At 39.2% G+C, this 20,279-nt stretch overlaps 2 protein-coding genes across 3 annotated transcripts in view; both read left to right on the top strand.

Annotated features, from left to right (window-relative positions):
* The window catches only part of rab11fip1b (RAB11 family interacting protein 1 (class I) b), a 17,555-nt gene extending 7,168 nt beyond the window's left edge, over positions 1 to 10,387 (top strand). The window contains exons 2-6 of one of the 2 annotated variants that reach the window (XM_060896665.1): positions 1,449 to 1,882; positions 1,995 to 3,687; positions 7,295 to 8,320; positions 9,438 to 9,528; positions 10,141 to 10,387. In XM_060896665.1, the coding sequence (XP_060752648.1) occupies positions 1,449 to 1,882; positions 1,995 to 3,687; positions 7,295 to 8,320; positions 9,438 to 9,528; positions 10,141 to 10,347 (3,451 nt within the window). In that variant the 3' untranslated portion in view covers positions 10,348 to 10,387. The remainder of the gene's footprint in view (positions 1 to 1,448; positions 1,883 to 1,994; positions 3,688 to 7,294; positions 8,321 to 9,437; positions 9,529 to 10,140) is intronic. The other variant, XM_060896666.1, reaches the window with a different exon arrangement.
* Positions 10,388 to 11,795: 1,408 nt separating this feature from the next.
* brf2 (BRF2 RNA polymerase III transcription initiation factor subunit) lies at positions 11,796 to 16,671 on the top strand. Its single transcript, XM_060896348.1, has 6 exons — positions 11,796 to 11,901; positions 12,253 to 12,403; positions 13,723 to 13,782; positions 14,099 to 14,423; positions 15,046 to 15,223; positions 15,813 to 16,671. Exons 2-6 carry the CDS (start codon positions 12,256 to 12,258, stop codon positions 16,305 to 16,307), a joined length of 1,206 nt encoding a protein of 401 aa, XP_060752331.1. The 5' UTR covers positions 11,796 to 11,901; positions 12,253 to 12,255; the 3' UTR covers positions 16,308 to 16,671.
* Positions 16,672 to 20,279: the final 3,608 nt, after the last annotated feature.

Here is a 20,279-nt window from a genome sequence, read left to right as displayed (position 1 = left end):
CCTTTTAAACCCAGTTTATTATTCAGTTATTCATCTAAAACTCTGTTATTCAGTAACTGCTGTGAAATTTACAAACAGTGAAACCAACAGCAAAAGTACATAAAGTGAGAAGTCTAAAGTTATCCTCTGTGTGTCTGGGTGTGTGTGAATTTTCCAGTGACCTTTAGATGATTGTGCTGAATCTGCACTCCCAGGTTGCATAATTGGGGCAGAAACACTCCTAAAACCTTGGCATGTCAGTACGTGATACCAGATTGTCTGGAATGTTCTACCTCAGCTTTCTATTTCTTCCTGTTTGTGGGAGTCACGGAAAACATGTTTCTCTGTGAATAAGTGAAACGAGGTTCGAAGCATCTACTATGTAAAGTGTAATGGTTAATGACCGTACTGGTTGTGCTCACAGTGTGTGCTGTAGCTAAATATGTAACCATTTAAACACAGTATGATGATAATATGATGGGAGTGTATAAGTGATTTTTGTTATGTTGATGTGAATTAACATAACTTTTTTTTTTTTAACATAATTTTGATGTGAAAATGTGAAGCTAATTGACTTGGTTCACAAATGTGCATAGTTTCCTCTGAAAAAGTAATCGATTGGAGTTTTGTTCTGTCTTCATCACAGTGTTCTTCTTCCCCCACCATTTGTTTGTGTTGCACCACGTGCACTTGTAGCATTCATTTTTAAAGACGCACACAGACACTGTGCCAGAGGAACGCTGCATACAGGCGTGTATTTAAATCAAGTATAAAGCCGCCCTTATGAGTGTACAACACACACCCATTCCAGTTTGGGATTATACGTCAGCGACAGGTTCTCTGGGGTTTTATGCATGATGAGTTGTTTCTCCGTAGTGATGCACTCAGTAATGTGGTTCTGCTGCTTCTGTTCGAGCATGATGATGTGTATTGAGTCTCTTTATCAGCAGGATGTGGTCTTTCCTGTGTTCTTATGTCCTCTAAAAATGGCACAGCTGCACATTTCACTTGAACACCGTTTTAAACTGTGTGTGTGTGTGTGTGTGTGTGTGTGTGTGTGTGTGTGTGTGTGTGTGTGTGTGTGTGTGTGTGTGTGTGTGTGTGGAAAAGAAAGGATAAGAATGGAAAAGGAGATCAAAGTGCAAAGAATATATTTTGAGGAGGAAGAGAAAGAAAGGATACAGATTGAAAGAGAGAAAGAAGGATTACAAGTTGGAAGGACGGATGAGGAAAAAGAGGATAAGGATGAAAATGGGGATGGAAAAACAACATAGAAAGATAAGGTTTGAAAGAGAGACAGAAGAAGAAAGGAGAAGGATGGATGATTAAGATAAAGAGAGGATTAGGATGGAGAGAGAGAAGGAAGAACAAAGGATTACACAGCATTTTGTGTAAGTTGGGGAAGTGATGGATGTTTCCTTTCTCACCCATTTGACCCAGTTTGTTGTGCTGCTGCTTGTCTCTTACAGGTGGTTTAAGCTGTTAAATAAGGCCGGGAAAGCCGACAAGGCGCGTGGTGAGGTTCTGCTGGACATTCAGTTCCTGAAGAGCAGCATGAGCGTCAGCATGATTGACCTCTCTGACAAATCACACTCGCGCCTCGGAAAGTTTAAGGACAAACTGCGGGGCAAAAAGAAAGACGGGCTGAGCGACTCAGCCTCCGCCATTTTGCCTTCGGTCACCCAGATTCTGACTGACAGTGAGGGAGAGATGGACGGAGAGACGGAGGGAGAGTCGAAAAAAGAGAAAAAGAAGAACAAACTAAAGTCTCTTTTTGTACCTAAATCCAACATGAAGCGTAACTCTCTGTCTCAATCCATGTCCTCTTTAAAGACGCTTCCTGATAAAAACTCCTCCATCAGCTCTAGCACGTCTTCAGGCCTCAACGTGGACGCTTCAGAAGGTAAGAAATATCTCATTCTGATATTTTTTATTTACTAAACACTAAATATATAGCGATGTATTTATAGAATTATTTTGGTGTTCTTATTAATGATTTTTTATCTTATTTCAAGGAAAGAAAAAGAAGAAATTTACTTTTTTAACACACAAGCGGAATGGAAGCACAGACAGCAAGGCATCCAATCATAGTGACCTCACCTTTGGCTCGGCCAATCAGAATCCTCCGCAACAGCCCGATATATGCATAAATGGTAGTCATGTATACAGAGAACAAAACCAGCCTGAAGAAGTGCAGGAAATGGAGGAGGATGAGGAGGGGGAGAATGAGGAAGAAGAGGAGAGCTGGACAAGAGAGGAAGAAGAACAGAAACGACTGGAGGAAGAAAAGAGGAGGGAAATTGAAGAGGAGAGAATGAGGAAAGAGAAAGAGCAGCACAGAAAGGTAGAGGACGAAAAAGAAAGGATAAGGCATGAGAGAGAGAAAGAGGAGCAAAGGAGAAGAAAGGAGGAGGAAGAAAATGAGAGGATAATGATGGAGAGAGAGAAGGAAGAAGAAAGGAGAAGGATGGAGGACAAAGAAAAAGAAAGGATAAGGATGGAGAAAGAGAGGGAAGAACATAGGAGAAAGATGGCAGAGGAGAAAGAAAGGATTAGGATGGAAAGAGAGAAGGAGGAAGAAGAAAGGAGAAGGTTGGAGGAGGAAGAAAAAGAGAGGAGTAGGATGGAGAGAGAGAAGGAAGAACAAAGGAGAAAGATGGCAGAGGAGAAAGAAAGGATAAGGATAGAAAAAGAGAGGGAAGAAGAAAGGAGAAGGATGGAGGAGGAAGAAAAAGAGAGGATTAGGATGGAGAGAGAGAAGGAAGAACAAAGGAGAAGGATGGCAGAGGAAGAAAAAGAGAGAATTAGGATGGAGAGAGAGAAGGAAGAACAAAGGAGAAGGATGGAGGAGGAAGAAAAAGAGAGGATTAGGATGGAGAGAGAGAAGGAAGAACAAAGGAGAAGGATGGCGGAGGAAGAAAAAGAGAGGATTAGGATGGAGAGAGAGAAGGAAGAACAAAGGAGAAGGATGGAGGAGGAAGAAAAAGAGAGGATTAGGATGGAGAGAGAGAAGGAAGAACAAAGGAGAAGGATGGAGGAGGAAGAAAAAGAGAGGATTAGGATGGAGAGGGAGAAGGAAGAACAACAGAGAAGAATAGATGCAGAAGAAAGAGATATGTCGTGGATAGAGAAAGAGGAGATAAAGAGAAAGTTGGAAGAGGAAGAAAGTATGAGGATGAAGAGAGAAAAGGAAGAACAGATGAGAAGGTTGGAGGAGGAACAAAAAAAGAAAGAGGTGGAGGCAGAAGAGTTGAGGAGAAAGATGGCAGAGGAGAAAGACAGGAAAAGGGCTGAGGAAGACGAAAAGATGAGGATTGCTGAAGAGGAAAGGAAGAAGGAAGAGAAGAAAAGAGCAGAAAGAGAACGAATGATGGCGGAGGAGAAAAAACTGAGAGAGGAGAAAAGGATTGAGACGGAGAGACGGTTAGCAAATGAGAAAAAAGCCAGGGAGGAAGAAGAGAGAAAAGTAGCAGAAGAGAAGGAGAAACAACGAAAAGGAGAACAAGTCCGAGAAGAAAAAGAGAGGAAAAGGAGAAAAGAAGAGGAGCAGGAACTAAGGAATATGGAGATGGAGGAAAGGAAAAAGAAGGAAAAACAGATGAGAGAAGAGCAGGAGAGATTGGGAATGGAAGAAACTTTATTTGAAGAGAGCGTCATCTCCCAGTCCACTGACTTCACACGTTCAGCCAGAATCTCTGCTAAACCAAGGTTAGTGTTTGTGTTTGTTTAATAAATAACACAAATTAAACACTATTCTACTTAGTACTGTAGTATGCAACAAGCAGAGTATCAATCTACAATGTGAAGTAGTATGCACCAGAGCAAGTATTTTGGAGAAGCCCACTATGTGCAGTAGTTTGAACTAAAATAGTGTATTATTTAGCTGCAGTAGTTTAACACTCGATTAGATATAGTAGTATACACTGAAGTGAAATAGTATTTATCCCCTTACAAAATGCAGTAGTTTTTAGCACCCTATTAGTAGTAGTATGCACCAGAGACGTTCTTATTTAGCACCCTATTAAATGCAGTAGAATGCACTGAGGTGAAATATTATTTAGCACCCTAATAACTGCAGTAGTAGGCACCATATATATATATATATATATATATATATATATATATATATATATATATATATATATATATATATATATATATATATATATATATATATATATATATATACACACACACACACACACACACATATATAATACCCTATTAGGTGCAGTGTTGAAAATCACTATTGGAGTCATTTAGGCCAGAACCGTATGTACATTTTGAATTCTTTACTGCTGTTAAACTCAGTCTAGTGCAACTAACACCTAGTGTAAATAGATTACTAACTAGTAACTAGTTCACTTATCATCTATTACAAACACTGTGTTTTCATCCTCCTTTATCACACACTTTCTTTTTCATATCACACTGTGATATGTCGGTGTAAAGGTAAACGTGATTCCCGGTTCAGGTTCGAATGTAATAATTTATCTAAACAAAGGTGGATGAAAACACACATTTCTGCATGGTGTTTTGTGTCTTTAGGCAAAAAATGCTGTTATGCTCATTAGAAAGCTTATCTTGTATCCTAACAGCTTTAGTATTTGCATGTGCACTTGTGTAACACAGCTGAGCTTATAACAAGCCAGGAGCGCTTTGACATACTATATAGCACTCAGTACTTTGAATCAAACTGTGATCCCTTTGGTAATATCTGGTCTGTTTTTTTGGATGGGTGTGATCACAGAAATTGCACATAATTATGGACCAAAACCACCTCTTTACATCGCTCTGCTTGTGAAAGAGGTGCTTTCTGTCCACACCTTGATATAAACCCAATCAAATCTGACTGCAAGAAGTGACAAATGAAGAAAGCACTTTTGTGCGTACTTTTCCAGTCCTGTCCTTTTCCCACATCCCCCTCAGTTAAAGTTTTTTCCTGTCAGATTTAATTTGTGCTTTGTGAAACCAAACAGAAACAAACTGAAATGATTAATTTCACTGTTTTCGAATCTGCAAACAGGCTGACTTTGGGGGGGGAAAAGCGGCCTTTTGTGGGCAACTTACCCTCAAATAAATTTCTGTGAACATTTCAAGTTTGTTTTATTTATTTCAGCTCTAGTACGGTTTGTTGGATGGATGTTATGAGTCTTATAAGAGTGTTAGGGCTGTGCTTCTTCACATGGCGTCACTGATGCATGTCCAGTTGATCTGTGGTTTTATATTTTATTATTTTCTCATTTTGTCACGGTAGTGGAAACTTATTAATATTAAACATTTATTATATTTATGTGTGAGTTCTTGGTTATTAGACAGTTTGTCTGGTCACTTAAAAGACCAGAAACCAATTAAATAATGTGATATTTGACTCTGTTGTCATTGGAAAATTCAAGAATAAAAAACTTTTTTGGTTGTAAGGAATAAAGAGAACAACATTGTCCACATAGAAGAAGAAGCATTTGCTTGTCACATATACATTACAGCACGGTGAAATTCTTTCTTTGCATTTATTAACTTTGGAGGTTGGGGTCAGAGTGCAGGGTCAGCAGTGATACAGCGCCCCTGGAGCAGGGAGGATTAAGTGCATTTCTGCTAGTTAGTTATTTACTCCTGCAAAGGCTTCATGGAAAACTGGACCAGATCCAGAAATAGCCTTTGTTGTCAGAAACACCGCATGAATCTGATCTCTTCAGCAGTGATATATAACACCAATCTGCCATGAGCATCTCATTAAAGTTCTAAGAAGATCATCATGTCCTAAGACGATATTTAGCACCTCTGTGAAATATTCAGTAGGCCTTCAGTAGGTTCAGTAGAGTCTATGGCTGCATACAGGAGTGTAAACTTGTCTCTCTACAAGCCTTTAATTCAGGTGAGTTATTAAGAACTCTGGTTAAATAGTGATTCATTAAGCGCTAGTAAAATTTGATACAATGCTAAAAGTATCATTATAACACACTAACCAAATCAAAATAAATGATTTTTAACCCTCCTTGTCATGGTCTGTCTTGTTTTTTTTCCTCTCTGTGGTTTAATGCTGACTGCTGATGTGTAAGGTATTTCTAACCCCTACCAACATTCCCTGTTGTGTTGTTTTTTTTACTGAGGGAATGATTTACAACTGAAGTCTGCCCACAGGAAATCTCTGCATGCCCCAAAAAGCTGATCTGGCGATTCTAATCCTCTGACTCATGTACTTTAAAAGCCTCATAAACTAGATTCTGACTTCAGGAAGTAGGGTGTAGTGTGGTAGGGTGGAGGATGACTTCTTAGTTCTTAGTACTTCATTTAAACTTTTCTCATGGAAGATTAAGCAACTTTATACAGACATTTATATGAATGTACAAGTATTAAAATGAAGCTGGTCTTGCTAGAGACGTGTTAAAAGGCTAAACAATGAATTCTACATTGTTGTTAAGAATCATCAGCTGACTTTTGTATTCCATGCCACCTTTGCCACTTCACACCTGAAACCATTATATAGAGGACCGATTAAACCTATGGTGTATATTGTTCATGCCAAACACTTTACTTCAGTTATCGTACTGAGTAAGGCAAATCTGGCTGAATCTCACTTTGTTAATGAAATACTTTAAAGCAAAATCCAAGACTGGAACTATGGTATAGTTATGAAAACAAAGCCAATTACTTTCAGTTAATTAAAGATACTTTCTTTTATTTGTTCAGCTTTAAATATGTAGCACTTTTCATAATGAGATCCAAACAACTTTAGCTGGAGAGTCTTTAGCATATTCACACTGATCTTTTAGATATTTGAGTGCTATCTCTGACTAAAAACTGTCAGATTAACCCAGTTAACATTCACGGATTTAAAGATTCCAATGACTCAAAACCTTCACAGAATTTAAGGTCATAGATCTTTATCAGTAAATCACATGGCCTGGACCTGTCTTCATAATATCTACCACAAATACAGTTTTGATGATCTGAGCATAAAACAAGAGCCAAATGCTAATAGTAAATATTAAAGAAAAGTCTGTCTAGCTGTAGTAAATAGTTACTTATCTAATACATGCCTCAACATCATTATATGCCTATTTCACTCTAATGTGGCCTAGATATAAAGCTTTCAGTTTATAAAGGAAGGTCTCAGGCAAAATCAAAATGTCTGTCCATTACAGACTGACTATGACAGAATTTCCAGACCTGGAGATTTCCAGACCTGGACATTTTCTCAAACCGTACAGGTCTTAGACTGCTATTTTCTGTCATGCACACAGTATAAAAGTATACTGTATACTCTGGCTAAAGCACTTACTTTTTTGTTTTTACTCACGCCCTGCTTCCTAAGTGTGTCTGTCTCTCAACCGTCTATGGCAAACACCAACCCCTTTTTGGACGACGATTTAGATGCCGGCATTTTTATCAGCATTGAAGAGAAAACTGCTAAAAAAGGACATGCCCCATTACCCCCGCAATTGACAGGAACTAATGTTGCCTCCGGAGGTGTTCCTAAACAGCTTTCCCATTCAAAAGAAGTCTCAAAACGTCAAGCACCTCAACCACCAGGTATGCTGAAGATGACCAGAGAAGGGGTCGTCAAAGCAGGCTTTGATCTAGGAGCAAGGAAAGAGAGACCGCATGAGAGCAATGTCTTGTCAGTCTCTCAAGATGACAATCAAGTTGTTACTAATCCATTCACATGTGATGAACCAGTGCCTGTAAAACACAAGAGACCAGCACCAAAACCAGGAAGTGGGATATCTGCGTCTAAAGATCTTGGCAATATCCTAACAGAAAGAACTTCTCACCTTGAAAAAATAGGAAGTGCTTCTAGTAGCAAAGATAATCCACCAAAAGATATTACACTCGAAGATGTCAGAGATGACCTTACTGATGAACTGTCAAAAAAAGAAGAACGTCTGAAGCACATAATTGAGCCCGACACTGCAAAACCAAATGCTCCATCACTTGCCAATTGGGATTTGTTTCCAGAACCTCTGGTTTGCAGAACTGAAGGACTGCCAACCATGGAAAGATCCCAAAGAAAGCCTAGAGCTCCTCTTCCTCCAAATAAACCCAAAAGAACTGGAGATCATAGCACACAACACCAGCAGCAAGGTCTTACATATAAGACTAACTTTGACCAAGCCCAAGAGAACGCAACTGTTTCTAGTATGGAGACACCTGCAAACAACGCTCCTACATTATCCACTGTTTCATCCTCAACGTTCAATTCACTTCATGATAAATCACAAGTCATGAGACCTTGTGCTTCCGGGTTGGTGGAGACGGGTTCTGGTTCTAGGTTGGGTAAAGTGGTACCCAATGATGCAGGTGAAGTAAGGGAAGAAGTTGCTCCCACCTCAGTAATCAGGTGAGATTCCTCCAAATAGTCATCCATATAGCCGTAGTAAATATTAGACCATTCTGTAGAGTTAGTTTTGGTGATGTACAATGGTGGTGTACAGTAATCCTCAAACTAGGGGTGTGAAAATACCCCGTATGTATACCCCGTCCATACACACATTTTTTATTTAGACCCAATTTTAACAAGTTGGTTTCACACAGTTAAATCAACATTCACACTTCCAAACCAGCTCCGGGATAGATTTTATAAATTTTTTATTTTGTTTTTTTGACACTGTGGAGAAAACGCCTAACTGTGTTGTAGTTATTGGAGGACAAACTATGTTCTGAATGCTCCAAACAACTCATAATGCTGAATCATCTTTATTTTAGTTAATAACAACTGCAACACGGTGGCTTAGCACGTTCACCTCACACCTCCAGGGTCGGGGTTCGATTCCCGCCTCCACCTTGTGTGTGTGGAGTTTGCATGTTCTCCCCGTGCCTGTGGGTTTCCTCCGGGTACTCCGGTTTCCTCCCCGGTCCAAAGACATGCATGGTAGGTTGATTGGCATCTCTGGAAAATTGTCCGTAGTGTGTGATTGCGTGAGTGAATGAGAGTGTGTGTGTGCCCTGCGATGGGTTGGCACTCCGTCCAGGGTGTATCCTGCCTTGATGCCCGATGACGCCTGAGATAATTCGGATAAGCGGTAGAAGATGAATGAATGAACAACTGCAACAGATTTTTTTCTGTAGGAACCTAGATGTCATCATTGTCTACCAGTCACTTCTTGTCCTTTCTGCACTTCTTCTTATGTACTTCCTAGTCCAGATTTTACAGCCCAGATTAAACAAACAATAGCTACATAGCTTCATTCAAATTCTATCATTTGAACCTGGAACTTATCTGTCAGTCAGTCAGCACGTTTTTTTTTATTCACCACTGTTCAAACATTTGTCTGGTGAACAAATTGATGATTGCCATCTCTGGGAATAACCCTCTTTTGTAATAATGCGCTATTCCTGATGAAGATCACAGTATATTGTATAACTTGGTGTGACCCTGTTGTGCATGTCAGCTGTGTCACATGAATAAATGCTATCCACTGAAAGAACATTAACAGTCCTGTTCTGTCCATCTACAGGCAGCATGCTGTGAAACCCCTGAGCACTGCACAGAAACAGCCTGAAACTCACGAATCTAGAGTAACTGACAAAACTCAGCCCAATACAAAGGTACTGCTTCTGACATAAATGTAAATGAATGAATGGATGAATGAAAACTTAATGCAATGTTGTAATGTATTTTTGTATAATGTAGTTAATGAATTTATGTCCAAGTCAGCATGTAAATAGTGAGAAATCTGATTACATTAATAACTAGTGTACTTAAAGTAAAACTAGCCAATTGTGTTTTTGTATAGCCTGTTAAATATTTTCTGACTGTGTAATGTTCAGTCATAAGAAGCACTTTACTGCTCTTGCGACAAAATCCAGGTTTCCGTTATTCTATACTCGGTGTGTGCCAGAATTAAATTGTGTGTTTTTAATACTTCTACCTTGGAAAGCTATAATACATAAGTAAATAGTAAATAATAACTAAAATAACAGTCCAATTGTTGTGTTTTAACACATCTACTGGATTTTGCTTGCTGAGTATCGCAACCTACTATATAATTGAATATAATGAATATAGAACTAAAGTTTTCCTTTTGCTTACTGACATTAAGGTTAAAACTAGGTTAAGAAGTAGACTGTGAATGCAGAATGACTGTGGAGGATCCTCATAAGATAATAATAAAACTGTGTGTGTGTGTGTGTGCGTGTGTGTGTGTGTGTTTTTTTCAGGCTGTAGAAGCGGTGATGAAAGGTCCGTATTCTCAGTTGACACAGGCTGAGCTGATCTCTCTGGCATTGCGGCAACAGGAACAGATTTCACAGCGTGATACCAGGATCCAGGAACTGGAGCAATACATTGATAACCTGGTGGTGCGTGTGATGGAGGAAAAACCAAGCATTCTGATGAACCTGAACACAAAGAACAAATCTATGTGAGCACTCGGACAACAGGAGGTGCTGAAGAAAGTGCAGAGTGTGAATAAATACTTGTATACTGACTTTTTGACAGATCTCTGTCAGATCTTCCTGACAGATCTCTGCCTATGCTAAACCTGATTTTGCTAGTATCACATTCACTGCAGTGCAAAGTCTGTGGTGTTAAAGTCTTTATTACTGAGATAAACACATCAACAGGGGATTTATTCCTCCTCACATTCATAAACCTCTGCTATTTCTACATATCATTGGACAGAATCACATATATAACATTGTCTTTCTACTGTTTCCTGTTTTGTAAGCTCAGGTTTTGTTCACTAGTGGACAGAATAAGAGCTCTTTGTACCTACTGTGATTAATAGTTCCTTTTTTGGTGAAACACTGAGTGTGTGTGTGTGTGTGTCGGGGGGTGTTACACCAAGAACACAAAATATTGCCTTATTCAAGATATCGTGTAAAATGCCTGCAATATGAGTGCAATACCGTATCCCTAAAGCACTTTAATCTGACACATTTTCTCCTTTTTGAAATCTGTAAATATAAATGAATATTTGTACTTTATATCTTTTCATTTGAATGTTTGAAATGATGTTAATTTTCATTCTGGAATAAAGAATCACTTTGCAATAGAGCACCTTTGCACCTATTTAAGCATTTTTTAATATTGCAGCAGATATTCGGATATTTTATTACAGTACAGGCTCACGGCCCAGTACGCTAAACTTTTCCTTGCTCCTGACAAATCTATCAATTATCAGGATATCAGCTAATTAACAGTCTGAAAACACTAAAATTCAGTTAGCTGATATCCTGATAGTTGATAGATTTCTCAGGAGCAAGGAAAGGTTTAGTATGCTAAACTTTGCACACAGATCTATAGATACTACTGGACCAAAGCTGTTAACCTGCGTGCAGTTTCTGTACATCTTAAAACACTTTGGTTCAGATGAGGGCCCTTTGCTTAATGTTGCAGTTCTCAGCTTCTTATGAAACAACAACAGCAACAAATAATTGTGTTTTATGTCAGCACAAGTAATTTACTATAACTTATATCATGCTAATAACAGCTTAATAAGGCGGACACAAAGATACCAAAAGATTTAGATGACACGGGAGTACTCATCGCCATTAAGAAAAGGATAGTAGGAGTATAATTTTATTAATTAAAGAATTCTCGACTAAAAATCCTCTCCTTTTCCTAACATTAAACGATTTAACGATATTCTGTTAAATAGTTCTTTACAATTTACGTCTTCGTAAATTTGAGTGAGTGGTTAATTAATTAATCATATTTCTATTCACCAGCTGCACAAAACAAAGGCATTTGTATGAGAAAAAAAGTAAAAATGTAAAAATTATTATAATGAAACCTTCAGTTAACATTATTAACGTCTCTGCCGCCCTCTAACGGTCGCATTTCGCATTACACTCGTAGTTTTTAAAGCCGGAAGTGGACTCCAGTTACATACCCGTATGTAAACAAACCTCGTCGTTGCTGTTTGGTCATTAAGTTGTGCTAATGGTGTTGCTTTCCTTGTAATCTTAAACTATCTGGTAAGTGGATTTTTAGCGCAAATTTGCAGTGTACTTTGCTTTTACTGTTGTTTTTGCTAGGCTAATGACTTTTTGTAACATTTAGCTAATGGCTAATGTTTCAGACAACACGAGGCTGCGCGTAACATCTCTTAAATATCTCTGAAATAAATAAACTTGTCATTCCTACAGTATAAATTTATCACTTAGATTTACATTTTATTCTGTTCATTCAGATTCTTTATTAGCTTTCTAATTTGTAATTTAGTAATATATTGTATTGAAGACTGATTTTGAAAGTGATTCAGCATCTGATTCGTGATTCAGAGTCATTTGTTGTGTGTTATTGTGTCATGGTTGTGTGTACTGTAGGTGATGTCCCCTTCGTGTTCACAGTGTGGCTCCAGTAGCGTGGTGGAGGATGAGCTGTACAGTCAGACACAGTGGGTGTGTCAGGACTGCGGCTCTGTCATCTCAGAGGGGACTTTGACCACCACACTGAGTGATGAACAACACTCAACTGGTTAGACTCCACCTGTCTGTATGCTGCAGTGTGTCTATCTGTCTGTCTATGGTGTATCCCTCTGCCTACAGTGTGTCTGTCTGCCTGTCTATCGTGTAACTGTCTGTCTATCGTGTATCTCTCTGCCTACAGTGTGTCTGTCTGTCTATCGTGTATCTCTCTGCCTACAGTGTGTCTGTCTGCCTGTCTATCGTGTAACTGTCTGTCTATCGTGTATCTCTCTGCCTACAGTGTGTCTGTCTGTCTATCGTGTATCCCTCTGCCTACAGTGTGTCTGTCTGCCTGTCTATCGTGTAACTGTCTGTCTATCGTGTATCTCTCTGCCTACAGTGTGTCTGTCTGTCTATCGTGTATCTCTCTGCCTACAGTGTGTCTGTCTGTCTATCGTGTATCTCTCTGCCTACAGTGTGTCTGTCTGTCTATCGTGTATCTCTCTGCCTACAGTGTGTCTGTCTGTCTGTCTATCCTGTATCTCTCTGCCTACAGTGTGTCTGTCTGTCTATGGTGTATCTCTCTGCCTACAGTCTGTCTGTCTGTCTGTCTGTCTATCGTGTATCTCTCTGCCTACAGTGTGTCAGTCTGTCTGTCTGTCTGCCTGCCTATCGTGTATCTCTCTGCCTACAGTGTGTCTGTCTGTCTGTCTATCGTGTATCTCTCTGCCTACAGTGTGTCTGTCTGTCTATCTATCGTGTATCTCTCTGCCTAAAGTGTGTCTGTCTGTCTGTCTATCGTGTATCTCTCCGGCTACAGTGTGTCTGTCTGTCTGTCTATCGTGTATCTCTCTGCGTACAGTGTGTCTGTCTGTCTATCTATCATGTATCTCTGGCTACAGTGTGTCTGTCTGTCTGTCGTGTATCTCTCTGCCTACAATGTGTCTGTCTGTCTGTCTGTCTGTCTATCATGTATCTCTCTGCCTACAGTCTGTCTGTCTGTCTGTCTATCATGTATCTCTCTGGCTACAGTGTGTCTGTCTGTCTATCGTGTATCTCTCTGCCTACAGTGTGTCTATCTGTCTGTCTATCGTGTATCTCTCTGCCTACAGTGTGTCTGTCTGTCTATCGTGTATCTCTCTGCCTACAGTCTGTCTGTCTGTCTGTCTGTCTGTCTATCGTGTATCTTTTTGCCTACGTTGTGTCTGCCAGTCTGAGAAGAATTAGGATGAATAATCAGACGTTGAAATAAATAATGAATATACATATTTTTCTAATCTCATTGTGTTGCTTCTCTTCAATGTTTACCAGAAAAAAATATCTATGAAATGTTGTAAGATCAGTTTTGTTTCAGCTTTGTTAATCATGCATCTGTTTGTCCCTCTACAGCCGTGCCTTATTACCTCACCACAGAGGTCACCAAGAAGCCATGTCCCAACCTGATCAAAGGTAACTTCTTCCCTCCCTCCTGAATGTCATTTTTATCAGTGTAAACCCTGGGTACTTATTCCATATTGCTTTCTAACCATCAGAATGGACCCTGATAGATGTCTGTATACAATTACAAACATAGACCACACCGCAGTGGTTTACCTGAAATTAGCTAACTAGTGATCTTGACTAGTGCTGCAGTTTCAGATAGACACTGCTGGAGAAAAAAGTGTAATGGTAGTTTAGCTAGGTACTGTCTGTCCTGCATATCTGGCCTGTGTTAACTCTCTTATTGTACAACGGTTTGCAATAATTTTGTGTGTGTTGCATGCAGGTTTGGTTCGTGTACGCTCTCTGTGCCGAATCCTCAGGTTATCTAAACAGATGGAGTCTGATGTGACAAGCTTGTACGAGCTTGCTTATAAGCACCCCCAGTTTCTGAGCGGACATCTGATGAAGAAGGAGATGTTGGGGGGCTCCTGTGTGCTCTCTGTCTGCAGGCAGAACAACTGGCCTGTTGCCATGGGAACCATCAGCATGCTTTTGGACGCTGAACCAGCTTCCGTAGGCACTGTCTATCACGAACTGAATAAAGCCCTGAACATCCAAAATACAACCGCATGCAGCTTCACTGAGCTGCTAGAGAGCCACTGTCACGAGTGAGCGAGCGTCACATTATCATGACGTTTATTATATACTTTTGCATTGTTCATTATTTAGAAATAAAACAAGGAGTCTTCTCAGTCATCATTTTTATTTATTTAAATTATGTTTAAAATTTTATGAGAAACGAATCCTAATTGTGAATCCAGTATCGCAAATTCATTTGGAGCGTATTGCACCAATAGTATATATTTTATAACAATATTCTTGTTTCCTGAAGGGGCTACTGTGCTAAACTAAAAAAAGAAATGTGTGTATTTCTTTTATAAAAAGTCTTTAGAACCTGAAGTATGCTTGTGAGTTTACCAAAGCAGCTGATTAATTTTTCTCAATGGTCCTTCAGTATATTTCACTTGGAAGTCACTAGGTTAAAAAGTGCTGATAAAGATGATAATAATAATAATGCAATGGCTTTATTTTAGCAAAATTTCACAACTTTTATTGTAAATAGAAATATATAACTAATGTTAAGAATTGCATAAACTAGAATAAAATCCGAGGCCATTCTATGCAATGAGACCATGTAAAGTAGAGTGTTATTTAGTTTCAGTAATACATATGGATGGAAGTAAAGTGTGTGTTTCTTTGTGTGTGTGTTTGTGTGCGTTTGTGTGTAAGGTATAAGCTGAGCCCCAGTGATGTGCCTGATGTCTTTGCTGAGTCTGTAGAGCGTTTGTTGCAGCGGAGCACTGCACTGTTGGAGCTGGCCGCTGATGTGTGGTTAGTGACCGGACGCCAACCGCTGCCCCTCCTCACCGCGTGTGTGTATGTAGCCTGGCAGTCCCTCAAACCCATGGTGAGTTTTCTCTCTCTCACACACACACACACACAAAAGCTTCTGAGATAGCATTTCCTCATTAAAAATAAGACACACTTTCATATTTGCCCAGAAGACAGTTATACTTATGCCACTTTCCAAACAGAACAGTTATAATAGCATTGTCTTGCTGCTCTAATAGTGCTGCCTACCTCGTAGGAAACCACCATCTAAATTAATCACAATGCAAGGGATTAATCTTAGAACTAGGGGTAGCATATGTCCAGTGACTGATTACCGGCATTGCAGACACAAATAACCACAACGGACCTCATTTATTAAGCTGGATATTAACAAAGACATTCATAAATCATTCACAGGAGGAACTCAGGAAAATCAATTTTGTGTATATTTGTGTATAATGGGGCTCACTCATGCATGTCACTTGATGGTCATCATAGTTATATTTTAATATACAGATTACATGCAGATTGTCCATCCAAGTGTAAGTAGTTTGTCTATTTCAAATTCATTCCTGAATTAATGATTGGAAAGCAAGTTAAGGCAAACCAGACTAGCCATTCAGTTAAGATTCTCTTTTAAACTGTGTGTGTGTTTTGTGTTGCAGGCCCGTATGAAGTGCACACTGAATAAGTTCTGTGAGATAGCTAGGTTGCCTAAGTTGAAGCAGTCGGGAGTGACTCGGCGGGACACAGCGGTGCGGCGTGTTAATGAGCTGAGGGAGGCGCTGTGTAAACTAGGCCGTGCCCTGCCGTGGCTCAGAGGAGGCACTGTCGAGCCCGGCTCCGTCTGCACGCTGGTTGACGATATTCTTTCATACCGTAGAACGCTGATGCTGCAGGCCGTGAGGAGCTGTGAGCTCGAAGAGGATGCTGAGGAACAGAGTGAAACCTCCTCTGAAGAAGTGCACTCGGGTAAAAGACACCTTTTCCTGCCCCCATCAGCAAGGAACCCAAAGCGTAAGAGACCCTATTCACCCGGGCCAGACGTCACCGGTGACGAGAATATATCAGACACGGAAATAGAATCATACATTCGATCGCCAGAGGAGGTGAAGGTCTATCAAAAGGTGCAGAAGAAACTGACAGAGGACAAGAAGTGAAGGATTCAAATTAAACTAGTTTTTTTGTTTGGTTTGTCATTTATTGTCATTTCTTTTGCTGTTGAACACTGAGTACCTCTGTAATATGCACTTTAAGTTAGATTTACTAAAGTTCATTAGTGCTTAATACTGGATGTGTGAGATGGTCTTGGATGACCTTTTGTACTGCTGTAGCTGTCAGCAGGATAAATTAAAGCATGTTCACATTGTTCACACATATGTTTGTATAGAAATTATTCTAACTGCTTGTCTTTTTTTTACTGAACTATTAATTGGCAAATAGCTTGGAAGTGTTTTTTTTCTATTTGCTTAAAAAACTTGATTTATATATTTTTTAAAAACATAAAACTATTTTTGAACACTACATTAATTCTTGTAGTAGTCTATACTTTCTATTCAGGGGATTTTTGCATCATGATTGAACGGGTTAGACAAGTGCTTTACTGATTTTATTTATTTTATTTTTTTTTCCCATCAATTGAGAAAAAAAGCCTTTATTTGTAACATAACAGTGAAATTCCTTTTTGGAATCAATTCATAAGTTCAGTCATGCTGCAGCAGTTGCAGAAGGGTTAAGAACTTTTCTCAAGGGCCTAATCGTAGCAGAACCCATGACCATGCAGCATGACTCCTCCATGTTCACAGTATTTCTATGCTGCACTTAACATTATTTATACTATTATTTTTGAATAATGGTCATGGTTTCTGTGGGAACTTGAAATTGTTCATGTATCTCTTTGCACTAAGAACCAAAATGGAAACATACTTTATAAGTAAAATATAAAAACATCAGTTGTTGGATATGTTTGAGGGCATATTCTGATGATCTGTCCAGCAAAAAACATTTTATGATCCATTAATTATAACAAACAGATGAAACTTAGCATGGAACTTGGCATATTTGCCTTACTTCTGTGTGGGTGGGTTTCATGTTCTACTCGTGCTCTAATCTAGTTGTGTTGTAGGCTGATTGTCATCTGTAGTGTGTAATTGAGTGTGTGAGATTGTGCCCTATGATTTACCCTGTCTTGTGCTCCGAGTCTCCTAAGATAGATAGCACGGTCCCTTTATCCCTGTATAGTATAAACAGTACAGAGAATGGATGGTGTGTAACCCTCCCTGCTTTGTGTGTGTGTGGCTGTGTGTATCTGTGTGTGTTGTGTGGCTGTGTGCTGTGTTTGTTCTGCCTCCTGCAGGAATGCAAGATTACATCCTGCTCACTGACCTTGAGGATTTCACAGCTCTGTTTTAAACACTTTACTCTTTAACAAGGCACAGAATGGAGTTTGTTTAATAAATTGATGTTGTTGATCTATCAATGATTATTTTAATGCTGTATCTATAATCTGTGAACACATTAAAACACACAAACACAGAAGATTTCCGACAAACATAAAGGGTGTCCGTATTTTTTCAACAATATTTATTGTCATTAATCAACGATCTTGCTAATGAAAGTCTCTGAGCTTCATTGAATCAATATGTTTAGCTGAAAATTCATGCTGTAAGTAAGAGTAGAGCTTTATGTGAGTAAGAGCTTTATGTGAAAGCTACATGTGCGCGGTCATGATACTTTAAATTAACGGGTGTGTGGCTTTCGGTGGTTCTGTTCAAGTGGTTTGTTTTTTTAAACAATAGATATACACGTTTAACTTCACACTGCATGGAGATTGTAAACGATGGCTGATTGTGTTGGATGGAGATAGCTGAAAGCTGTAAATGGTGGAGGTTGTTGATGAAGACTGTAGATGGTGGAGGTTGTTGATGGAGGCTGGAGACGATGCAGGCTGTAGAAGGTGAAAGTTGATTTGATGAGGTTGTAGATGGTGGAGGAAGTAGCTATAGAAGAAGGATGGTAGATGGTGGAAGTTGTTAGGTGGAGGCTGTAAATAGAGGAGGTTGCAGATGGTGCAAGCTATTGATGGTAGAAGATTTTACTGGTGGAGCCAAATTGGATGAGATTGTAAATGGTGTAGATGGCAGTTGTAGCTCTAACTAGAAACCCCAGGCAGGTCAGTTCAACTTCATTACATGTCAGTGTAATAAAAAGGTTCCTTAATTTTTAAAACAGTTGTCACCCTTAATGATATTTATGACTTTCTTATTTTGTTAGCTACATTAACATCAGAGCTCCAGTTAAAACTAAAGTAGCAAACCCCAGATAAGCAATCGGTCTCAACTGGCCTAATAGGAACTTTGTGGGCTTTAAATATAATCCAATAGCCTTCAATTAGAGGATTTTCTTTCTAAACAACTTCCTAAGTACCTAAACACAAAGTGGCTGCCTTTAAAGTTTCATATTTCTAAAAGAATTCCTCTGACAGCAGAGATTTTAGAGACCTTTTCATCCTTACAGAAATTAAAACATTCTGGTTAAAGCTTTTTTTTACTGCACTTAGACATGAACTTATAAAAGCAAGACCATCAACTACTATTGGTATTCTGTCTCAATTCTAAATAGTTTGAGATTACAACAGGATAATTGTGCAATCTGTAATTTTACCCAGATCAGAAGGGAATGGGATGCCAATAACATCACTTTATTATGAGAACATCATTTTTAGTATTGTTCCACAAGTAAGCCATCTTGCGTGTGGCCATCATTTGTCCACAGCGATGGAAGTGAATACAGACATGTAGATGGTGAGCGGCTGCACCAGGAACACAAGGTAACACATGAAGCTTCCACATCCACGTCCATCCACACTTTTCGAACGCATACGCGAGTGTGAACGTTACACGTCACACACATCAGTTGGTCAGAGAAGGATATTACCCAAGAATCCCACAAGCACCACAAGGACATAGAACAGCACGATGAGCCTCTTGATGGTACGCAGCAGCTCAACATCACCAATATGTATAGTAAAAACAAATATTTACTTCTCAGACATTGCCACTATAGTTTTCTTATTGTAATTTATGCTCACAAACGGACTGAGTCCTTTTGTTTAAAGATAACATGTCTGGTCTAGCGATCTGAATTTCAGTCTACCGTTACGTAGCACATAGTGAGATATATCAGAGACATTCTGTATTATGGGATCACTGCAGAGAGAGAGGTAAGTTAGCTTAGTCTTATTAAATTATTGAAGTCACATTTTTCTTTAGAATACATGGCATTAAAATTCTTTGTCTGCTTAAGCAGTCGTATGATTTTGTCTGTACAAAACAACAGCTGACTCAGCTGAAAACTGGTATTATTTGGTATTGTATACTTACTTACAGTCTGCATTGCTTACAGACAAGCTGCACATTTTCACTGTATACCGAATGAATTAAACATAATGGTAATAAATTCATATGGAAATGTGCTTCCACCACTTCCCTCCATATCAATTCACCAATCCTCCTTTTGACTTCACTTCCTGCGTTGGGCTCAGAAGCATAAAATCTGTCTCCATTCCATCACAGATTGTTACTGTTGCTGTATGGATAGGAAAGCATTGGCAAATGGACGCTTTAAGGTGTCTCATTCTCTTGCCTTCTCACTCAGAAGTGGTTCAAGAATGTCTCTCGATGACGGAAAACATTTATGACCATTCAGCCTTCAATACTCAAAATCTAACCGCACTCTCCTTCTTCAGCTCCTCTCACTGAGCCTACAGAGTGAAGTGAGGGTTTGTAGCAGAGTGGCTCATCCTGTGGGGCTGAGAAAAATGTATAACACTGTTGGGGAAGAAGCTTGTTCATCTTAATGGTCCCATATTCATTCATCCATTCATCTATACATTCATTCAGCCATTTATTTTTACATTTATTTTGCATTATTCCATAAAGTCTCTCCTATCATTTGACTAACCAGTATGGATGTACACATACTTGACAAGACACTTGAATGACAGTGCTGTCTGCCCTCTTATACGTACATAAGCTTATACATTTATACATACATTTAGTCCACTTCTAACATTTGTGTTTTTATATACAAAAAAAACCCAGCTATAATTTAGATTTACGCAGACATTTCCC

The sequence above is a fragment of the Tachysurus vachellii genome, chromosome 20, assembly GCF_030014155.1.
Source record: "Tachysurus vachellii isolate PV-2020 chromosome 20, HZAU_Pvac_v1, whole genome shotgun sequence".
NCBI lineage: Eukaryota > Metazoa > Chordata > Actinopteri > Siluriformes > Bagridae > Tachysurus > Tachysurus vachellii.
The sequence above is the reverse complement of the archived record's forward strand: the minus strand, read 5'-3'. Positions and strand labels throughout refer to the sequence as shown.

Excerpts from the sequence above, each read along its gene's own strand:
- brf2 (XM_060896348.1), top strand. The coding sequence starts at position 12,256 with ATGTCCCCTTCGTGTTCACAGTGTGGCTCCAGTAGCGTGGTGGAGGAT. Across the intron at positions 12,404-13,722 it reads TGATGAACAACACTCAACTG|CCGTGCCTTATTACCTCACC; the intron begins GTTAGACTCCAC and ends GTCCCTCTACAG. Across the intron at positions 13,783-14,098 it reads ATGTCCCAACCTGATCAAAG|GTTTGGTTCGTGTACGCTCT; the intron begins GTAACTTCTTCC and ends TGTTGCATGCAG.